This window comes from Chinchilla lanigera, unplaced genomic scaffold (assembly GCF_000276665.1).
Source record: "Chinchilla lanigera isolate Chin_1 unplaced genomic scaffold, ChiLan1.0 scaffold00002, whole genome shotgun sequence".
Lineage (NCBI taxonomy): Eukaryota > Metazoa > Chordata > Mammalia > Rodentia > Chinchillidae > Chinchilla > Chinchilla lanigera.
The window spans coordinates 50,303,138-50,318,484 of NW_004955403.1; the positions used below are offsets into that span (position 1 = coordinate 50,303,138).

Consider the following 15,347-nt stretch of genomic DNA (forward strand, 5'->3'; position numbering starts at 1 on the left):
AAAAAGTATACTTAAACAATCCTGGTGTGGAAGCTAGGCCAGCAAAGGCATCTTGGGAAACTTAAACCAGAACTACCTTAACAGAGTAATACGTAACAGGGGGTTGATTTTAGACAAAAGAAACTACATGAGCAGAGAAATTCAATGGAGACACGACCCTTCCTGGAAACTAAAAGTACCCTTTCCTTGCCTGCCAAAACCAAAGCCGAAGTATAACCGTGTGTCATTTGTCAAGACCTGGAACATCAACTCTGCCTAGTGTGTGGCTCTATCGAACCTGCAGTCTTGCTATTGCTCCCACTTGCAGTCCAACTCCTTCCTGGAAGGGTAAGATCCACTCCCTGTAGAATCAAGTTACTGGCAGGGGTCTCCTTCGCAAAGAGGATAATTACCAGAGTGCAGCCGGAATAAAGGCCGCGCGCGGGGGCAGGGAAAGCACTTGCCATGGGGGTGGGTGGTGAGGGAGCCCACCAACTGCCCAGTTCCAGGGAACGGGGAGAGGGAGCTCAGACTGGGGATGAGAACGACTTCCGGGCGCAAGGACACTAGGAGCGTAGGCTCTCCGCGTCCCGCCACGCGGCGGCGGCGAGCGGGCAGGGGACCGCAGGGCACGCGATGGCTGTGAAGGGGGACCGAGAGGGCGCGCGAACAGGCGCCCGCCGCCCCGGAGGTCCAAGCTCAGCGCCGGTCTGCGGGGGGAGGGGGTGTCGCGGCTTTCAAAGCCTGAGGTCAGCAGGGCGCCCACTCACCGCTGCTGCTGGTGAAGTAGAACACCATGATCTCAGTGGCTGTGGGCGACACCTGCACCAAAGAGTAGGACTCAAGTCGCAAAGCTCAAGACACCAGAAGCTCGGCGACCGCCTGCTCCCCGGAACTCCTCAGCGCACTTCCGGCGCACATCGGGTTGCATCATAACGACATCCGTCAGCGCCATCTTTAATCTTGGCAGGACTGAGGGTGTTGGCCGGGATGGGACGTTAATGACGGGAGATTGAGAGGAGCTGAGGCTTTTTGGAAAGCAACGCCGTCTTCGAAGCTATAAAAGAAAAACGCTACTGGCAGACCATATTTTCACATTCTACATTCTGGATAGTCACATCATGAGGGTTATTTATTGGTTTTATTGCCTACACTTAACACTCTGTGGGTTCCACTGCCTCTTTTCACGGCTTGTGCTGATCACATTCCTTAGCACCTAGTAGGAGCTCATTGCATTTTGGTTTTTTTTCGTTTTTGGTACCAGGAATGGAATTCAGGACTTTGTGCTTGCCAGGCAGGCGCTGTGCCACTGAGCTATATCCCCAGCAGAGCTCATTACATTTTAAATGAACTCACATACCACCACTATTTGATGAAGATTCTTTGCTTAGCCAAACTCTTTAGTCAGACTTATGAATCTTGTGCTAGGCCTGTCTGTGCGCTCCTTATAAAATTCAGTTTTACAAAAACCTCTCCAAAGTCAGGTTTAGCAGGCAATCCACCCTCCATCCTCAATATCTGACCAAGTTCTTAATCTTCCAGCATCCCTCTGGTGATCTCTGACTGACCTTGGCCTGTCTTCAGCAAGATCCTATTACAGCAGTTTAGCCAGAATCCTCCTAACCCCAGATGTTTCTACTTAGTGGTTTTTCTATCCATTGACCTCTACCTACTGCCTCCGCTATAACTCAAGCTGTATTTGGAGTTTAGCCCAATCTCTAACCCCACTGCATAACCCCTTATCACAATGATCCCGAGTAAATTCTTACCATGTTTTAGTCAGAGTAATAATTTTTTCTTGAACATATTTTAACTTCAGCATTTATAAGGTGGATATTTGGCATGTTAGTTAAGCTTTCTGCTTCACTTCATTTGCTGATTAACAGGTATCAAGGGTGGAGAGTACAATGAACACTCAAACAAATTGCCTCTAGGGGTTTGGTTTTTTGGAGTTTTGTTTGTTTGTTTGGTTGGTTTGTTGTTTGTTTGTTTGTTTTGTTTTTTCTGGTACCCGGAGTCGAGCTCACGACCTTGCACTTGCCAGGCAGGCGCTGTGCCACTGAGCTAAATCCCCAGCCCCCTTCTAGGGGTTTGGATACAGATGGTTCTGACTTTAAATCTAAGGTCAGCAGTCTGTTATCTAAGATATGGGCAAATCCCAGATCTCTGAACCTCAGAGATCCTCTTAACATAAAGCAGGGGTAATCTTTGTATAAAGTTCTCATAGCACTTGATGTTAAACAAAAAATTATGTTAAACAATTTATGTTACTTCTGTTAAACAAAAAATTATGAAAAGCCATTGTTTTATTTATTTACTTATTCATTGCTTTTCTGAGATAAAGTCTCACTATTCCGGTCTGGCTCGTTTTGAACTCACTTCTGTAGCTCAGGCTGGCTCGAACTCACAATGATTCTCCTGCCTCAGCCTCTTGTGTGCTAGGATTAACCCCCAACCCCCGCCAATGTTTTAGACTGAGTACCTTCCCTAGGCTTCAAGAGACCAGACCAGAAGAAATTTAACCAAAATGCCAAAGGCCACACAATCAAACTGAGCCTTTAAGGAAGTGAATAGATCCCAACATAGACCAATCTTTCCCGAAAAACCGAAGTTCCTCCTCTACCTGAATATGTGTAATAAAGAATTCCCCTCTGCTTTAACCCTAACAAAAAGTAACCTCATGTTAAGGAGTTTTTCCCACCCTAGTGTTCTGTTTCCTTGTTTCCACATTATAAAACCCACTATTCTGCTACTGACTAATGGAAGCTTCTGTTCTGTCTAGTATTTAAGAATACATCATATATTCATGAATTGTGAATAAAATCCAATAAGATCTACAACTAAATGTGTTGCAAATTTGTCATCTGACACTTTATTCTGACCAAGTTACTTGGTGAAATTGAGTGGATCATTTAACTAAGTTTAGTTAGAGCTAAAAGTGTGCCCGAGACTATCAGGAGCTGGTAACACTAACAATAGACAAGTGCTTTAAGAACCTTCCTTTTTTCAAAGCAAGAACCTAGCTATATACCATAAATAGTGACTCTTTTCGGGCCTTCAGTTTTCTTTTTTTTTATGTTTTAAAATTTTATTAGTACTTTTGTACAAGATTGCATTCATCGTGAGGAGATGTGCACGTATATAACACATAATAATACATATCTCGGGTTGTGGTGAGGAGTAAGTGAAATAAAACATGTAAAGTAATGCTTCGGAGGTAGGAGATGCTCATGCCCTGATTTAATTTTTTAAATTTAACTTGAATTAAAAAGTATAAACAATGAAGTATTACTAACTTTTAAAAAGGTGAAGATAACGATCAAACTTAAGTACTCTGAGAATCTGGAGCGATTACAAATGCTTCTTATGGGGACTGGAGATATATAGCTCAGCGGCATAAGTGCCTGCCTAGGAAGCACAAGGTCCTGAGTTCGATTCCCGGTACAAAACAAAAACAAAACACAAATGCAAAAAAACAAAAACAAAAACAAAAACCACAAATGCTTCTTATGGCAAGGGACCCAGAATTTGACTTCTTGCTCTTCTGAAAACTACAATTCCCAGAATACACCTCAACAAGGCTGAGGGAAGGTAGCTCCGCGCTTGGTGCGCCCTGAAGGGGGCGTAGTTTCCGTGAGGGAGGAGCTGTTTTGCCTCTCAAGGGCGGGAGAATTTTGGAGCGAGCCTCCTGGGTGGGAGGGGCGAGGACTAGAGAGCGACCAATCACCAAAGCAGCCTGTGGAAGCGCTGCAGAGCGACGAATCGGAACTCAGCAACGCCTGCCGCTTCTGGCGCGCGTTAATTTGAATACAGGAGCGACTGCTGGGCTGAGGAGCGGTCCTGGCGCGCTGAGGCGCAGGTTTTCTCTGAGAGCAACCAGCTGGGAGAGGAAGGCCGAGGAGACGTGGAAATTAGTGGAACGTGGGGTAAGTGTCACAGAAAAAGCGTCTTCTCCGGACTTGGTGGGTTGGCGGGCTCGGAACCGAAGCCACGGAGCGGCTGTCCATGCCGGAGGGCGCAGGGTTTCCCGGTCCCTGCGCCCGCGTTCTCCCAGCGCGTTTCCCTTACAGATTTGGGGACGGGGGACCCTGGCGCTTTGCTCCCCCGCCCCGGGAGGTCTTGCCTTCATCCTCGCCGCCCCCGGCCTTCTGTTTGTCCCGCTTTGAAATCGCGCCTGTGACGTGGGGGGGCGTCCTGGTCCAGGTGAGGGGACGGGAACGAACTCGCCCTTCGGATCGAGCTCGCTTGCGCGGTTATCATTTGCAGCGGCCCTACGAGGTAGGTCAGAGTGGTTTACGTCTTGCTAGAAGGATTTTCCAGTTAAAAATAAGTCAACCTGCTTTTACTTCTGGTTACTTGCTACTGTGGTGTATGTAGTATTTTCTCCCAGATTCATGGCTTCAGGCTTCGTTAAAATAATTTGCTTTTTGAAAATGTTTTCTCTTGGCTTTTTATGGACCGTCACTTATCCGAAAGCTTTTCAGACTTTAAAAGGACAATTCTGATGTAGTGATTTTTATACCCATTTGATGACTGGTTATTGTACTTGATCTATTGCTTGTAGAAATTCAATTAAGATGGCACCTTTTACTCCAAAGAAGAGGAAGCAGCGTTCATTGGACAGTGACAGGTGAGTCTCAGCCTATGCATAGAAACTCTTAAGAAAAATCCATCTTGTGTTCTCTCTCTTAAAATATATTTCCATGAAAATTACTTTTTTTTGGTACCAGGAATTGAACTTATGACCTCACACTTGCCAGGCAGTGTCATGCCACTGAGCTATGCCACTGAGCTATATTCCTGGCACTCAGAAATTACATTTTTATATTCCCATAAAAAATTACATTTTCATATTTCTAGTAGTCTGCTCCTTTTGGTTACAGTGATACTCTAATTCTAGTTTGGAAATACAGCAAGCTTTTACAATGAATTATGTAGTCCTTTTGGAGGCTAAGAGAACACTTTTCTATAGTTAGGAAATATGTCAGATCTTTTTTATTTTCTTATTCTCCACTCACCACTGTAATATTGAACATAGTGTTTTGCAAAGAGCAGTTGCTCATCTGTAAGCAATGCTAGAAAATCTATGGACAGTGATCCTCCTTACCTGTAGCTTTGCTTTCTAAAGTTTTAGCCACCTACAGTCAACTGTGATCTGAAAATATATAATGGGGAAAATGAGTACAGGACAGTAAGATATTTTGAGAGAAAGGGAGAGACCACATTCACATAACTTACTATAGAGACTGGGGATATAGCTTAGACACACAGCACCTGCCTGGCAAGTGCAAGGTCCTGAGTTTGATTCCTGGTACAAAGAAAAACTTACTATAGCATATTGTTATAATTATTACACTATGTTATGGTTGTTTATCTCTTTCTGTGCCTCATTTGTAAGTACAATTTTATCGTAGGTATGTATGTATGGGGAAAAACAGTACATACAGGCTTTGGTGGTAGTTACAGTTTCAGCCTGAGAGGAGGAGGAGTAGTAGTTTTAGAAGATATCCCACAGTGGTGACAAACCTATGGCATGCATGTCACAGTGGGCTGTTTGTATCTTTGAGAGCTCTAAAAGTTTTGCTATCATTGATATTCCCTGTGGGTAAAGGGAACTACTGTATGTGGAACTCAGCTACATGTCATGCCAGAGATTACAAAAATTCCAGAGGAAAAAACCCCAGAAAGTCAGTTTATTACAGAGAATTAATCATTATAGGGGACTTTTATATCCAATTAAGCAAAATATGTAGGCTATAATTTGTATGTGGCCTAGACATACAAAATAGATTTTTTTTTTTTTTTTTGGTCGTTTTGAGACATGCAGTTCAGGCTGCCCTTGAGCTCACTTTGTAGCCTAGGCTGGTCTCGAATCCCTGACAATCCTCCTGCCTCAGCCTCCTGAGTGGTGGGATTCCAAGTGAGCGCCACTACAACCCACTCTAGAAATAGATTTTGAAAGACACACATATACATATATATCAAAGTTTCTTTTTGAACAGAATTTGATTCCATGAACATTATTGGTGTCTTCCTTTAAAAGATATTAGAATAGTTTGATAAAGACAGAGTTTGAGAATTCTGTTAAACTAATACATAATGTGTATGTTTGGGAAAAAGGATGTATTGTTTTTTACATCACCTGTAGGGAGTTTTTTTTTTTTTTTTTAAGTAGATTTGCATAAATTTTGAAGCAAAATAGTGAATTTATTGGACTTTGTTTTCATAGCCTGTTATCAGACCTCCCATCAAAGAAATTAATTTTGGACTTTGCTGAAAATCTTCTTCTATCGCCTAATAAAATACATACTTGTGAAAACAGTGAGACAAATGAAGAAAATGTGCCTTGCTCTCATCAAAACCATTTCACTTCAAGTCCGCTTAAAACAACTAAAAAAAATAGAGTGCCACCTGCAGATCACAGTTCACCATTTAAATCTGCTGTGTCCACTGTATCTTTTTACAATAAGGATAAGTGGTACCTCAATCCACTGGAGAGAAAGTTGATAAGAGAGAGTAGATCTGTTTCTCTACAGCCTAATGAAGATAAATTTGTTCCCGTTGTGGCAGAAAAAATACAAGGAAAACTAGTGTGCACCAAGAAAAGGAACAAAAAACCACAGAAAAGTTTAACTACTAAGAATCGACCAAGTTATAAGCACATCAAGCCTGTACCGAAAAATTCTAAAACTTCCAAGAAAAATCGAATTCCCTATAAGCCAGCTGTGGAGGAAGAGAATGACTGTTACTCAACTGAAAGTAATCTGAATACTCCTCGGGTCTTAAGCCAAAAAAGAAAACCACAAACTACACTCCAGGGTGGAGCAGCATTTTTTGTTAGTCGAAAAAAACTCTCTCTTAGAAGAGTGTCTCTGGAAAATAAGCCATCAGTGGGCCTCAACCAAAAGAATAAATCAGAAGTGACTGAAGACTGTGATGCAGAGACTCTATGTGAAAGAAAAACTTTTGTGAAAGAACAAGTGCCCAAGTACTTGTTACTAGAAAAGAAATTGAATATTGAGCTGAGTGCAAGAAGTAAAAATGAAGAGAAATTATTAAAGGTAAAGATGGTCAAATACATCACTGTAAAAACAGCTGGTTATTTAGCAAAACTTCAATATAGATAATATATGTAATAAAGCTGGACAAAATTTGATCTTTTTGTGTGTGTGTGGTGCTGGGGATCAAACCCAGGGCCTTGCGCACGCAAGGTAAAAGCTCTACCCCTGAGACACAACCCCAGCCCCCAAAGTTTGATCTTTACAGTTTGCTTTGTTTTTGTTTTTTGATACAGGATTCACTATATAGTTCAGACTGGCCTTGAACTTACTATGTAGCCTAGGCTCGCCTTAAATTTGCAGTGATCTTACTGCCTTTGCCTCTCCTGAGTGCTGGGATTACAGGCATATGCCACCATGCCTGGCTTGATTTTTATATTTTGAAAAGCTGCTCTTATAAAGCCTAATAGTATAAAGAATTTAGAGGTGGAGCAGAAAGATGATAGTTTTTTTTCCTTTTTTTGTGGCTTCTGGTAGTATTTTCCTAGAGGATAAGCCTGTTATATTTTGAATTTGTTTTAGCTCATTGTTTAATGTAGTATATTATCCTAGAAATTTTAGAGAGGACAGCAAGTGCATATATGTAAAAGAAATGTCTGTAATTCCACTGGAGATGATTACTGTTATGCATGCATGTGTGTTTGTGATATCTTCACAGCTGCCATTCTGTGCTTTCAATTGATCTTTTTATATCAACATAGGTTAGTGCCATCTGATAGAAATGTGATATTAGCCACATGTAATTTAAAATTTTCTACTGGCCACATGTGAAAAAGTAAAAAAAAATTAACCAATGTATTTAAAAATGTTATTTCAGTGTAATCAATATAAAAGTTATTAATGAATTATTTTATATTTTCTTTTTTCCAAAGCTCTTAAAATCCATGTTTATTTTACTGTCTCAATTCACAATAGTCACATTTCAAGTTCTCATCAATTGCATGTGGCTGGTGGCTGCCTTACCAGATTATATAAGTAGACTTTTATTATTTGATGTGTGTAATCTCAATCAAAGAAAGGTCCTTTTTTTTCAGGTAGCTAATGACAGTTGACACATCAGGCCTTCAGAAAGGGATCTCCCAGTTCAGGGCTTCTGTGTCTGCAATATCATAGACTCACTGCAGCCCTTACAGCTAGAGAAACGATAGCCCTGAAATGCAATGCCTTATTACAGTCTGAGGCTTGAGTATGGGTAATTCAAGCTCCAGTCATCCCCATCCTAATTCACCTGTCCTCTTCTACTTTCTCTCAGATTCAGCCCCAATTTATACCTCTTGTAGCCTCCTAAATGCCAAAACTCAGTGGCAAAGATAAAACTGGTGGACAGTGGATCAAATCCAGCCTACACCATGTTTTCCTTGTCTTATGAAATTAAGTATTTTGAGCCAAAAATTTTTTAGATCCAAGAAAACATGTCTGGTGTCTCATGAAAAATTGGAGGGTGGCAAAACTGAGCTTTCATTCCTGCATGGTAATCTCTTATAGCTGACTATCATATTATTTGATGTCATAGTATTTGGCAGGTATGAGCTTTTCCTTTTCCGTCGTTAAGTCAGTATATATATTTTGATCAGTCTAGTTTTCATACTAATTTTACTTACCTGTTGCTTTTATAGGCACTAAAGTTTATAGTCCCTGCTATAAATGTTTGCTTCTGTTTACTAAGTATGGCCGAGATATTGTTAAGTGAGACATATTCTTGCTGTTAATCCCTGATAATCTAATTCTACTAATTGTTCATATTCTATTTATTAAAAAATACTCTTGATATTTTGATATGTAGTATATATTAAGTGGATATATAAGTTTATCAGTATTACTTTAAGTATATACCTATGAACTTCATTATATATAAACTTTGCCAGTTTAAAAAAAAATTGAGTTACAATTCAGGTTAAAAGTAAAGCTCAGCAAAACGAAATAGAAGACAATTTTCTTATCCATATCCTATGTATTACCTACTTGGTAATGAAGTCACAACTGCTGTGTAGTAAAGGGATAAATTTTCTGCAGCATCATTTTTGTCTTATTTTTTTATTTCTTAGCTTCACTCTTTAGAGCTAGGTATTGAGTTCTGTCTCATTTTCAGTAGTATGAGACACTGGACTTTTTTACATCTTAAATTTTTAGAACTAGGCTGTGTCGTCTTACGATTTTGTTAAATACGCACTGTTAGGGTTTATCTTTGCTAGCTAAAGATGAGTCTGAAAGGATATAAGGATCCCTCTTTCCCCAATGCATAGAGCCCAGAAAAATGGCTGAGATACAGTCTTAAATAGAAGTTCTGCTTCAGAGTTTCTCCTTTTTCCTAGGATATATAGTCCCTAACTCTCACCAAATTAGTAGTATTAGTAAAATTTGTCAGGATCTCTTCTGCTTTCTTTACTACTTCATTTTTAAAGTCAATTACAAGAAGTTGTCTCTTTCCGGCTTGGTGGCTTCTGGGGGGTTTGCCCATCTTTACTTACATTCATTTTATTGTGGAAAGACAGTCTGTAGTCTTTATTCAGCCATCTTTATCTGAAAATACATTTTTTACAAAGATGACAAATTACAATATGTGTACTTTGGCTTTTATTTATTTTGTTTATTTTTGGCTTTTAAAAGGATATACAACTGGGCGTGGTGGCGCTTGCCTGTAATCCCAGTACTCGGGAGGCTGAGGCAGGAGGACCACTGAGAGTTCAAGTCCAGCCTGGGCTACAAAGTGAGCTCATGGCCCATCTGAACTACACAGCGAGACCATGTCTCAAAAAGACAAAAAAAAAGGATATACATTTAATAAACTGAGGGTATAAAAATCAGTGTAGAATATAAATCATAACTATTTTTTTGCTTTAGAAACAGATGTATTAGGGTTCATTTACTAAATAGAAAACTAAGCATTCTTAGTACCTTTACCTTTTTACTTTCCTTTTCAGGATGCATCAGGTGCAGTAGTTTCTTCAAAGGAATACACACTTGATAAAAATAAGCATTTGCCTTCAGATGATACTCTTGGTGAGAACAAAAGTAAGAAAATTTCTTAAATAAGGTTAGCTATTTGTGATAATGCTTCATTACATGTGTCAGTGTAAAATTCATATATAGCAATTTCTGAGTTATTAAAATTTTTTACTGATATGTCTATGAAGTTATCTTTGTGTTTATCTCTGTGGCACTATTTTCTCTGATAAAGCAGTGTGTAGTACATTTTAAAAAGCAGAAGAGGGGCTGGGGATTTAGCTCAGTGGCATAGCGCCTACCTGGCAAGCGCAAGGTCGTGAGTTCGATTCCCGGTACCAGGGAAAAAAACAACACAAACAACAAAAAAACAGAAGACAAGGGCCGGGGATATAGCTCAGCGGCACAAGCGCCTGCCTGGCAAGCACAAGGTCCTGAGTTTGATTCCCAGTGCTCCCCTGTACACCCCCCAAAAAAAGCAGAAGACAAGATTTTAGATTAAAACTAGACAAAAAAACCACTAATACTTGAGAATGGCTGTGGCCAAATTACTTAAGCTTTCTGGAATTGGATGTGTTCTCATTATAAAATCATGTTTAATCCTTTTATCTAAAATATAAGAAGGAGTAAACAATTTATGTTATACGTATTTGCGATCAAAGACCAGGTATAGCTGGGTGTGATGGTGCACACCTGTAATCCTGGCACTTGGGAGGCTGAGGCAAGAGGATAGCTGCAGGTTGAAGGCCAGCCTGAACTGGGCTACAGATTGAGTTCAAGGCCAGCCCGAACTGCAAGGTGAAACCCTGTCTCAGAAAGACAAAAAAAAAAAACAAAAAACAGAAAGAAAAAGCCCAGGTATGAGCAGAACTTGCTATGCAATGGTATTGAAGTCAGGCCTCAGAAACCCTGCTACTTAGCTGTGTGATCTAGGAAGAGATTTTCAAAGTTGGGGGTTAATCTTAACTTTTAAATTCCTCTTCTGAAATTATATTAACTTACAGTGGCATTTTTCAATTAATTAGTTTTTAATATACAAAGAAGTTAATGAGCATTTTATCAACCAAATTTTGGGTAATTTCATCTCACTGGTTTATTTTTTTTTTGAACTCAGGACCTTATGCTTGCCAGGCAGGTGCTTATGCCACTGAGCTATATCCCTGGCCTGATTATATTTATAAATTTGGAAATAAAATTCAGGAGTAGACATGGTGACTATAGTGAGAAACTTGCTACTAAGCAAAAATAAAAACAAAAGCAAAATCTAGAACATAGCCCTTAGAGAATTTAGTTATATGCAGAATACATATTCATTAGATAATCCTGAGATGTAACGTTGGTAGTATCTACTGAGTGCTAAATATGTACTAGACAGTGCTAAATTTTTAGTATATACATGTTTCCCAGGGGTGTGCTTCTTGCACTCATAGAACATATAACAGAAAAAGGATGACCTTTGTATTTACAATAGTTATACATTTTTCTTTTAAAATAAATTTACTACAGGCTGTGGTAGCACACACCTGCAATCTTTACCCTGTGGAAATTGAGACAGGAGGATTGCTATTCATTAAGAGGCCCAGCATGTGCTACATAGTGAGACCTTGTCTCAGACAAACAAAACAAAACGAAAAGCAAACTAAATGTACTGCAGTACATTACCTAAATCAATTTAAAGAAAAGTATTTAATGAATAAAAATAATACAGATGGTATGAAGATATGGAAAAGTCATGAAACTCATACAAATGACTGATTCTTTTTTCACTTAATAACTATAGTATATCATTTCTCTCACAATCCTAGGAAATAGGTTCTGTTTTGCTTACTTTATAGATGAGGAAATGGAGTTATCCAGAGAAAATCAGACCAATTTATCTTGACTTTGTTTCTAGAGAATTAACTTTAGAGCAAAATTAAAATTTGCTTTTTATCAAATAGCCCACCCTAAATATTTTTTTTCTTGAATCAACTGCTATTTTAACTGGCCATTTTTAAAAAAAAACTTATTTTGATATAATTTTAGATTTAAATTTAGGTAGAAAAAAATTACAGTAAACAAAATTTCTGTATATCCCCCATCTTATTTCCTTCACTGCTGATATGTTTTGACCATTTGTCAAAACTAAGAAACTGGCCAGGTGTGTTGGTGCACACCTGTAACCCCAGCACTAGAGAGGCTGAGGCAGCAGGACCACTGTGAGTTAGAGGCCAGCCTGAACTGCATAGTGAGGCCCTGTCTCAGAAAACCAAAACTAAGAAACTGGTATAAGTATACACCATTAGCTAATCTCTAGATTTTATTAGGAGTTTTCCATTAATGTCATTCATCTTTGTAGGATGCAATCCAGGGCACCACATTGCATTTAGTTGTCATGTCCTTTTCATTTCCTCTGGTGTGACTTTTCTTAGACTTTTCCTTGTTTCTGTCTTTTTCATGACCGTGATACTCTTAAGAGATACTGGACAGACATCCTATAGTTTGTCCCTGAATCTAGGTTTGTCTGTACCTGCTGGGTTTCTTCATTGTTTTTCTTTTTCCATGTTCTGTCCTTGGAAGCTAGTCACGAAGTCTAGCCTATCCTTTCAGCGGGCAGGGAGGATTAAAATCCTCTTGGAAGGGAAAGCATCTACATATATTATTTGGAATTTCACTCTAAGAGAGATTGCTCTCTTCTCTATTCATGTGTTGAACCATTTAACATGTTCACAACAGGGCTGTGATTGTGTGTCTGGTTGCTGGGCAGCACATACCACCAGTGGTTCTAGCCAGTAGAAATGTATGAAATAAATTTGTGCTCATGTATCATGATAGGTTCATGTATTATACATTTTGGGTGTAAATCCACCACATTATTTTATTTATTGTTCAGCTTTGGCCATTGGGATCTTTTTTAGGTTGGTTCTCTTTGGCATGTGTCATCTTTTTTGTTTTTTGAGCACTTCCTTACTTCCTGTCATGATGAGATGCTGTAGGCTTATCTTGTATTTTCCCTGCCCCAGCATTAGAGTCAGCAAGTTCTCCACAGAACCCTGGTTACTTTTATTGGCGAATGGTACAATATTTAGAAACTCAAGACCTAGACTCTGGATATGCGTGTTGCTACTGGCATATTGTTGCTTCTAGTCCCTCTCTTTAGAACAAGAAAATACATGTAATACATAACTAGTTTCTGTATGTACATAATAGCATGAGTTCATATTGATGTCTCTAATTCAGTACTACAATGTTTATTTTATATTTTACATTTTGATCTGTGATCCATTTTCAGTTACTTTTTGTATAAGCTACATGTATAATTTTTTGCATGCAGACATCCAGTTATTCCAGCACCTTGCAGAAGATTATCCTTTCTCCATTGAAATATCTTTGCCTCTTTGTCAGAAGTCAGTTGAATGAATTTGTGTGGGTCTGTTTTCCTCCATCTATCTGTTTGTTACTCCTTTTGCTAATATACTGTATTGGTTATGGTTAAGCCTTAAAGTTAAGTAATAAGAATATTATTGTCTTATTAACCCTTAAAGTCTTATGATTTAAAAGTTTGATTTTATTTGGTAATTTGAATTATTGTCCTTTTTTCACCCACCAGTTTCTTCTGAGTCCTTTGTCTATCCTATCTTCAGTGTGTCGTCAGCCAATACAAAAAGGTAGGAATTGTTCTTGCTTTAATGTCCAAATCTGGAGACCATTTTTTTCTTCACCACTGAGGGGAAGAGGACAGTACTGAGAATAGATGAAATCAGTACCTCTCACAGAAATGTCACAAAGATTTAGAGTTGAGAGATGGAGAAGATCTCAGCAAGGTTGGGTAAGCCAGGATCCACTAGAGAATGCTTGCCCTGTTTGGGAGGGCTATTCCATTTAGCTCTACATATTTTTAAAAGAATAGAGGTCTTGTGATCTGTTAGTCTCTTGTTTTTTCAGAAGTATGCATTTTTAAGTGAACTCTCTAGATTTAAAAATATTGGAAGCTAATCCAAAATTTTAAATAAGCCGGGCGTGGTGGCGCACGCCTGTAATCCCAGGACTCGGGAGGCTGAGGCAGGAGAATCGTTATGTGTTCAAGACTAGCCTGGGCTACAAAATGAGCTCAAGGCCAGCCTGAACTGCATAGCAAGTCTCAAAAGACGAAAAAAAAACCCCTGTCTCAAAAAGACGAAAAAAAAACCCCAAAATTTTAAATAATGCATGAGATGACTAAAATGTATCTGTTAGTCAGATTTGGTCTGAGAGCTTCCGGTTTGGAACCTCGTAAGTCAAATCCTAGCATTCTCTCCTAATGCATAAAGATTGCCTCAGCTATATCTATCCAACCAAATTTCTCCATCATTCCAAAATTTCTCTCCCCTCCCCTCCTATCTCCTTTCCTTCCCCACCTCTCTTTTTCTTTCTTCCTTCCTTCCTTCCTTCCTTTCTTCTTCCCCACTCCCTCCCTACCTTTTCTTCTCTTCTTTTCCTTCCTTCCTTCTTTAACATCTTTAGAGTCCTGCCATGCTGCTGTATGAGGAAAAGTGAACTTACTATCTTCACTGCCTAACTAAAAAGTTGTTCGATCCTAGTTTGCTGGTTATTCTGGTTGCCTATGGGCCTGTGAGATTCAATGTTAAGTCTGCTTACTTGCTATGATACCCCAAGAATTTCTGTATGTTTACATGGGTAGATATTATCATAGAGTGATGTCAACTTCCAAAACGATTCTACGTATTTGTATGTGATACTACAGAGGAAAGTTCACTGGAGTTGGAGGAGACCAGGATTTGAGTCTTAACACTGCCATTCGCTAGTTACATTCTCTTAAGTAAATGACTGATCCCTCCCTAAGTGGACCTCAGTTTTTTCCATTGTTATGTAATATTTATCAACTTTTTATTTCAAGATCTCCAGCTGAAGAAGAGTCTTCTGTGGGACCTAACACATGTATTAACTTCTCGAAACAGACCAATACACAGAAAGCTGTGAATACCAGAGACACAAATAAGGAAACAAAAGACCAGCTCATCATTGTGCGTAATTCAAAACCAAGCTTCTTCTGTACATGGCTTTCACATGTAGAACCTGAAGGCCAACATTTGCCTCTCAGCAAAGTTAGCTTGGGTTATAAATGCTGTGAACTTTGCAGATGGCAATTTGTTGTAGTGGCAGCAGCAGTAGGAGACTAATCAGTAGGCTTAAACTGATATCTCAGCGCTGGTATTGAAGTGGAACACTTATGAATGAGTTGTTTCCAAGAAAGAAAAATTATTATTGGTTAGCAAAGATTTAGAGGGAATAGGTATATTCAGTTTGACTTGGGCTGGCAAACAGTGGCATGGGGGAAATCCAGCCATAGCCTATGAGCTATAAATGGTTAACTTTTTTTTTTTTTTT

General features: G+C 39.3%; 2 protein-coding genes across 3 annotated transcripts in view; one reads left to right on the forward strand and one right to left on the reverse strand.

Annotated features, from left to right (window-relative positions):
* Ccdc25 (coiled-coil domain containing 25) overlaps positions 1 to 896 on the reverse strand; it is a 35,544-nt gene extending 34,648 nt beyond the window's left edge. Inside the window, exon 1 of the mRNA XM_005373756.2 lies at positions 750 to 896. Coding sequence (XP_005373813.1) covers positions 750 to 777 — 28 coding nt within the window. The 5' untranslated portion in view covers positions 778 to 896. The remainder of the gene's footprint in view (positions 1 to 749) is intronic.
* Positions 897 to 3,588: 2,692 nt separating this feature from the next.
* Positions 3,589 to 15,347, forward strand: part of Esco2 (establishment of sister chromatid cohesion N-acetyltransferase 2) — a 21,290-nt gene continuing 9,531 nt past the window's right edge. The window contains exons 1-6 of one of the 2 annotated variants that reach the window (XM_005373754.2): positions 3,589 to 3,905; positions 4,544 to 4,609; positions 6,209 to 7,040; positions 9,959 to 10,049; positions 13,570 to 13,627; positions 14,857 to 14,983. In XM_005373754.2, coding sequence (XP_005373811.1) covers positions 4,557 to 4,609; positions 6,209 to 7,040; positions 9,959 to 10,049; positions 13,570 to 13,627; positions 14,857 to 14,983 — 1,161 coding nt within the window. In that variant the 5' untranslated portion in view covers positions 3,589 to 3,905; positions 4,544 to 4,556. Of the gene's footprint in view, positions 3,906 to 4,148; positions 4,258 to 4,543; positions 4,610 to 6,208; positions 7,041 to 9,958; positions 10,050 to 13,569; positions 13,628 to 14,856; positions 14,984 to 15,347 lie in introns of those variants that run through there. The other variant, XM_013514290.1, reaches the window with a different exon arrangement.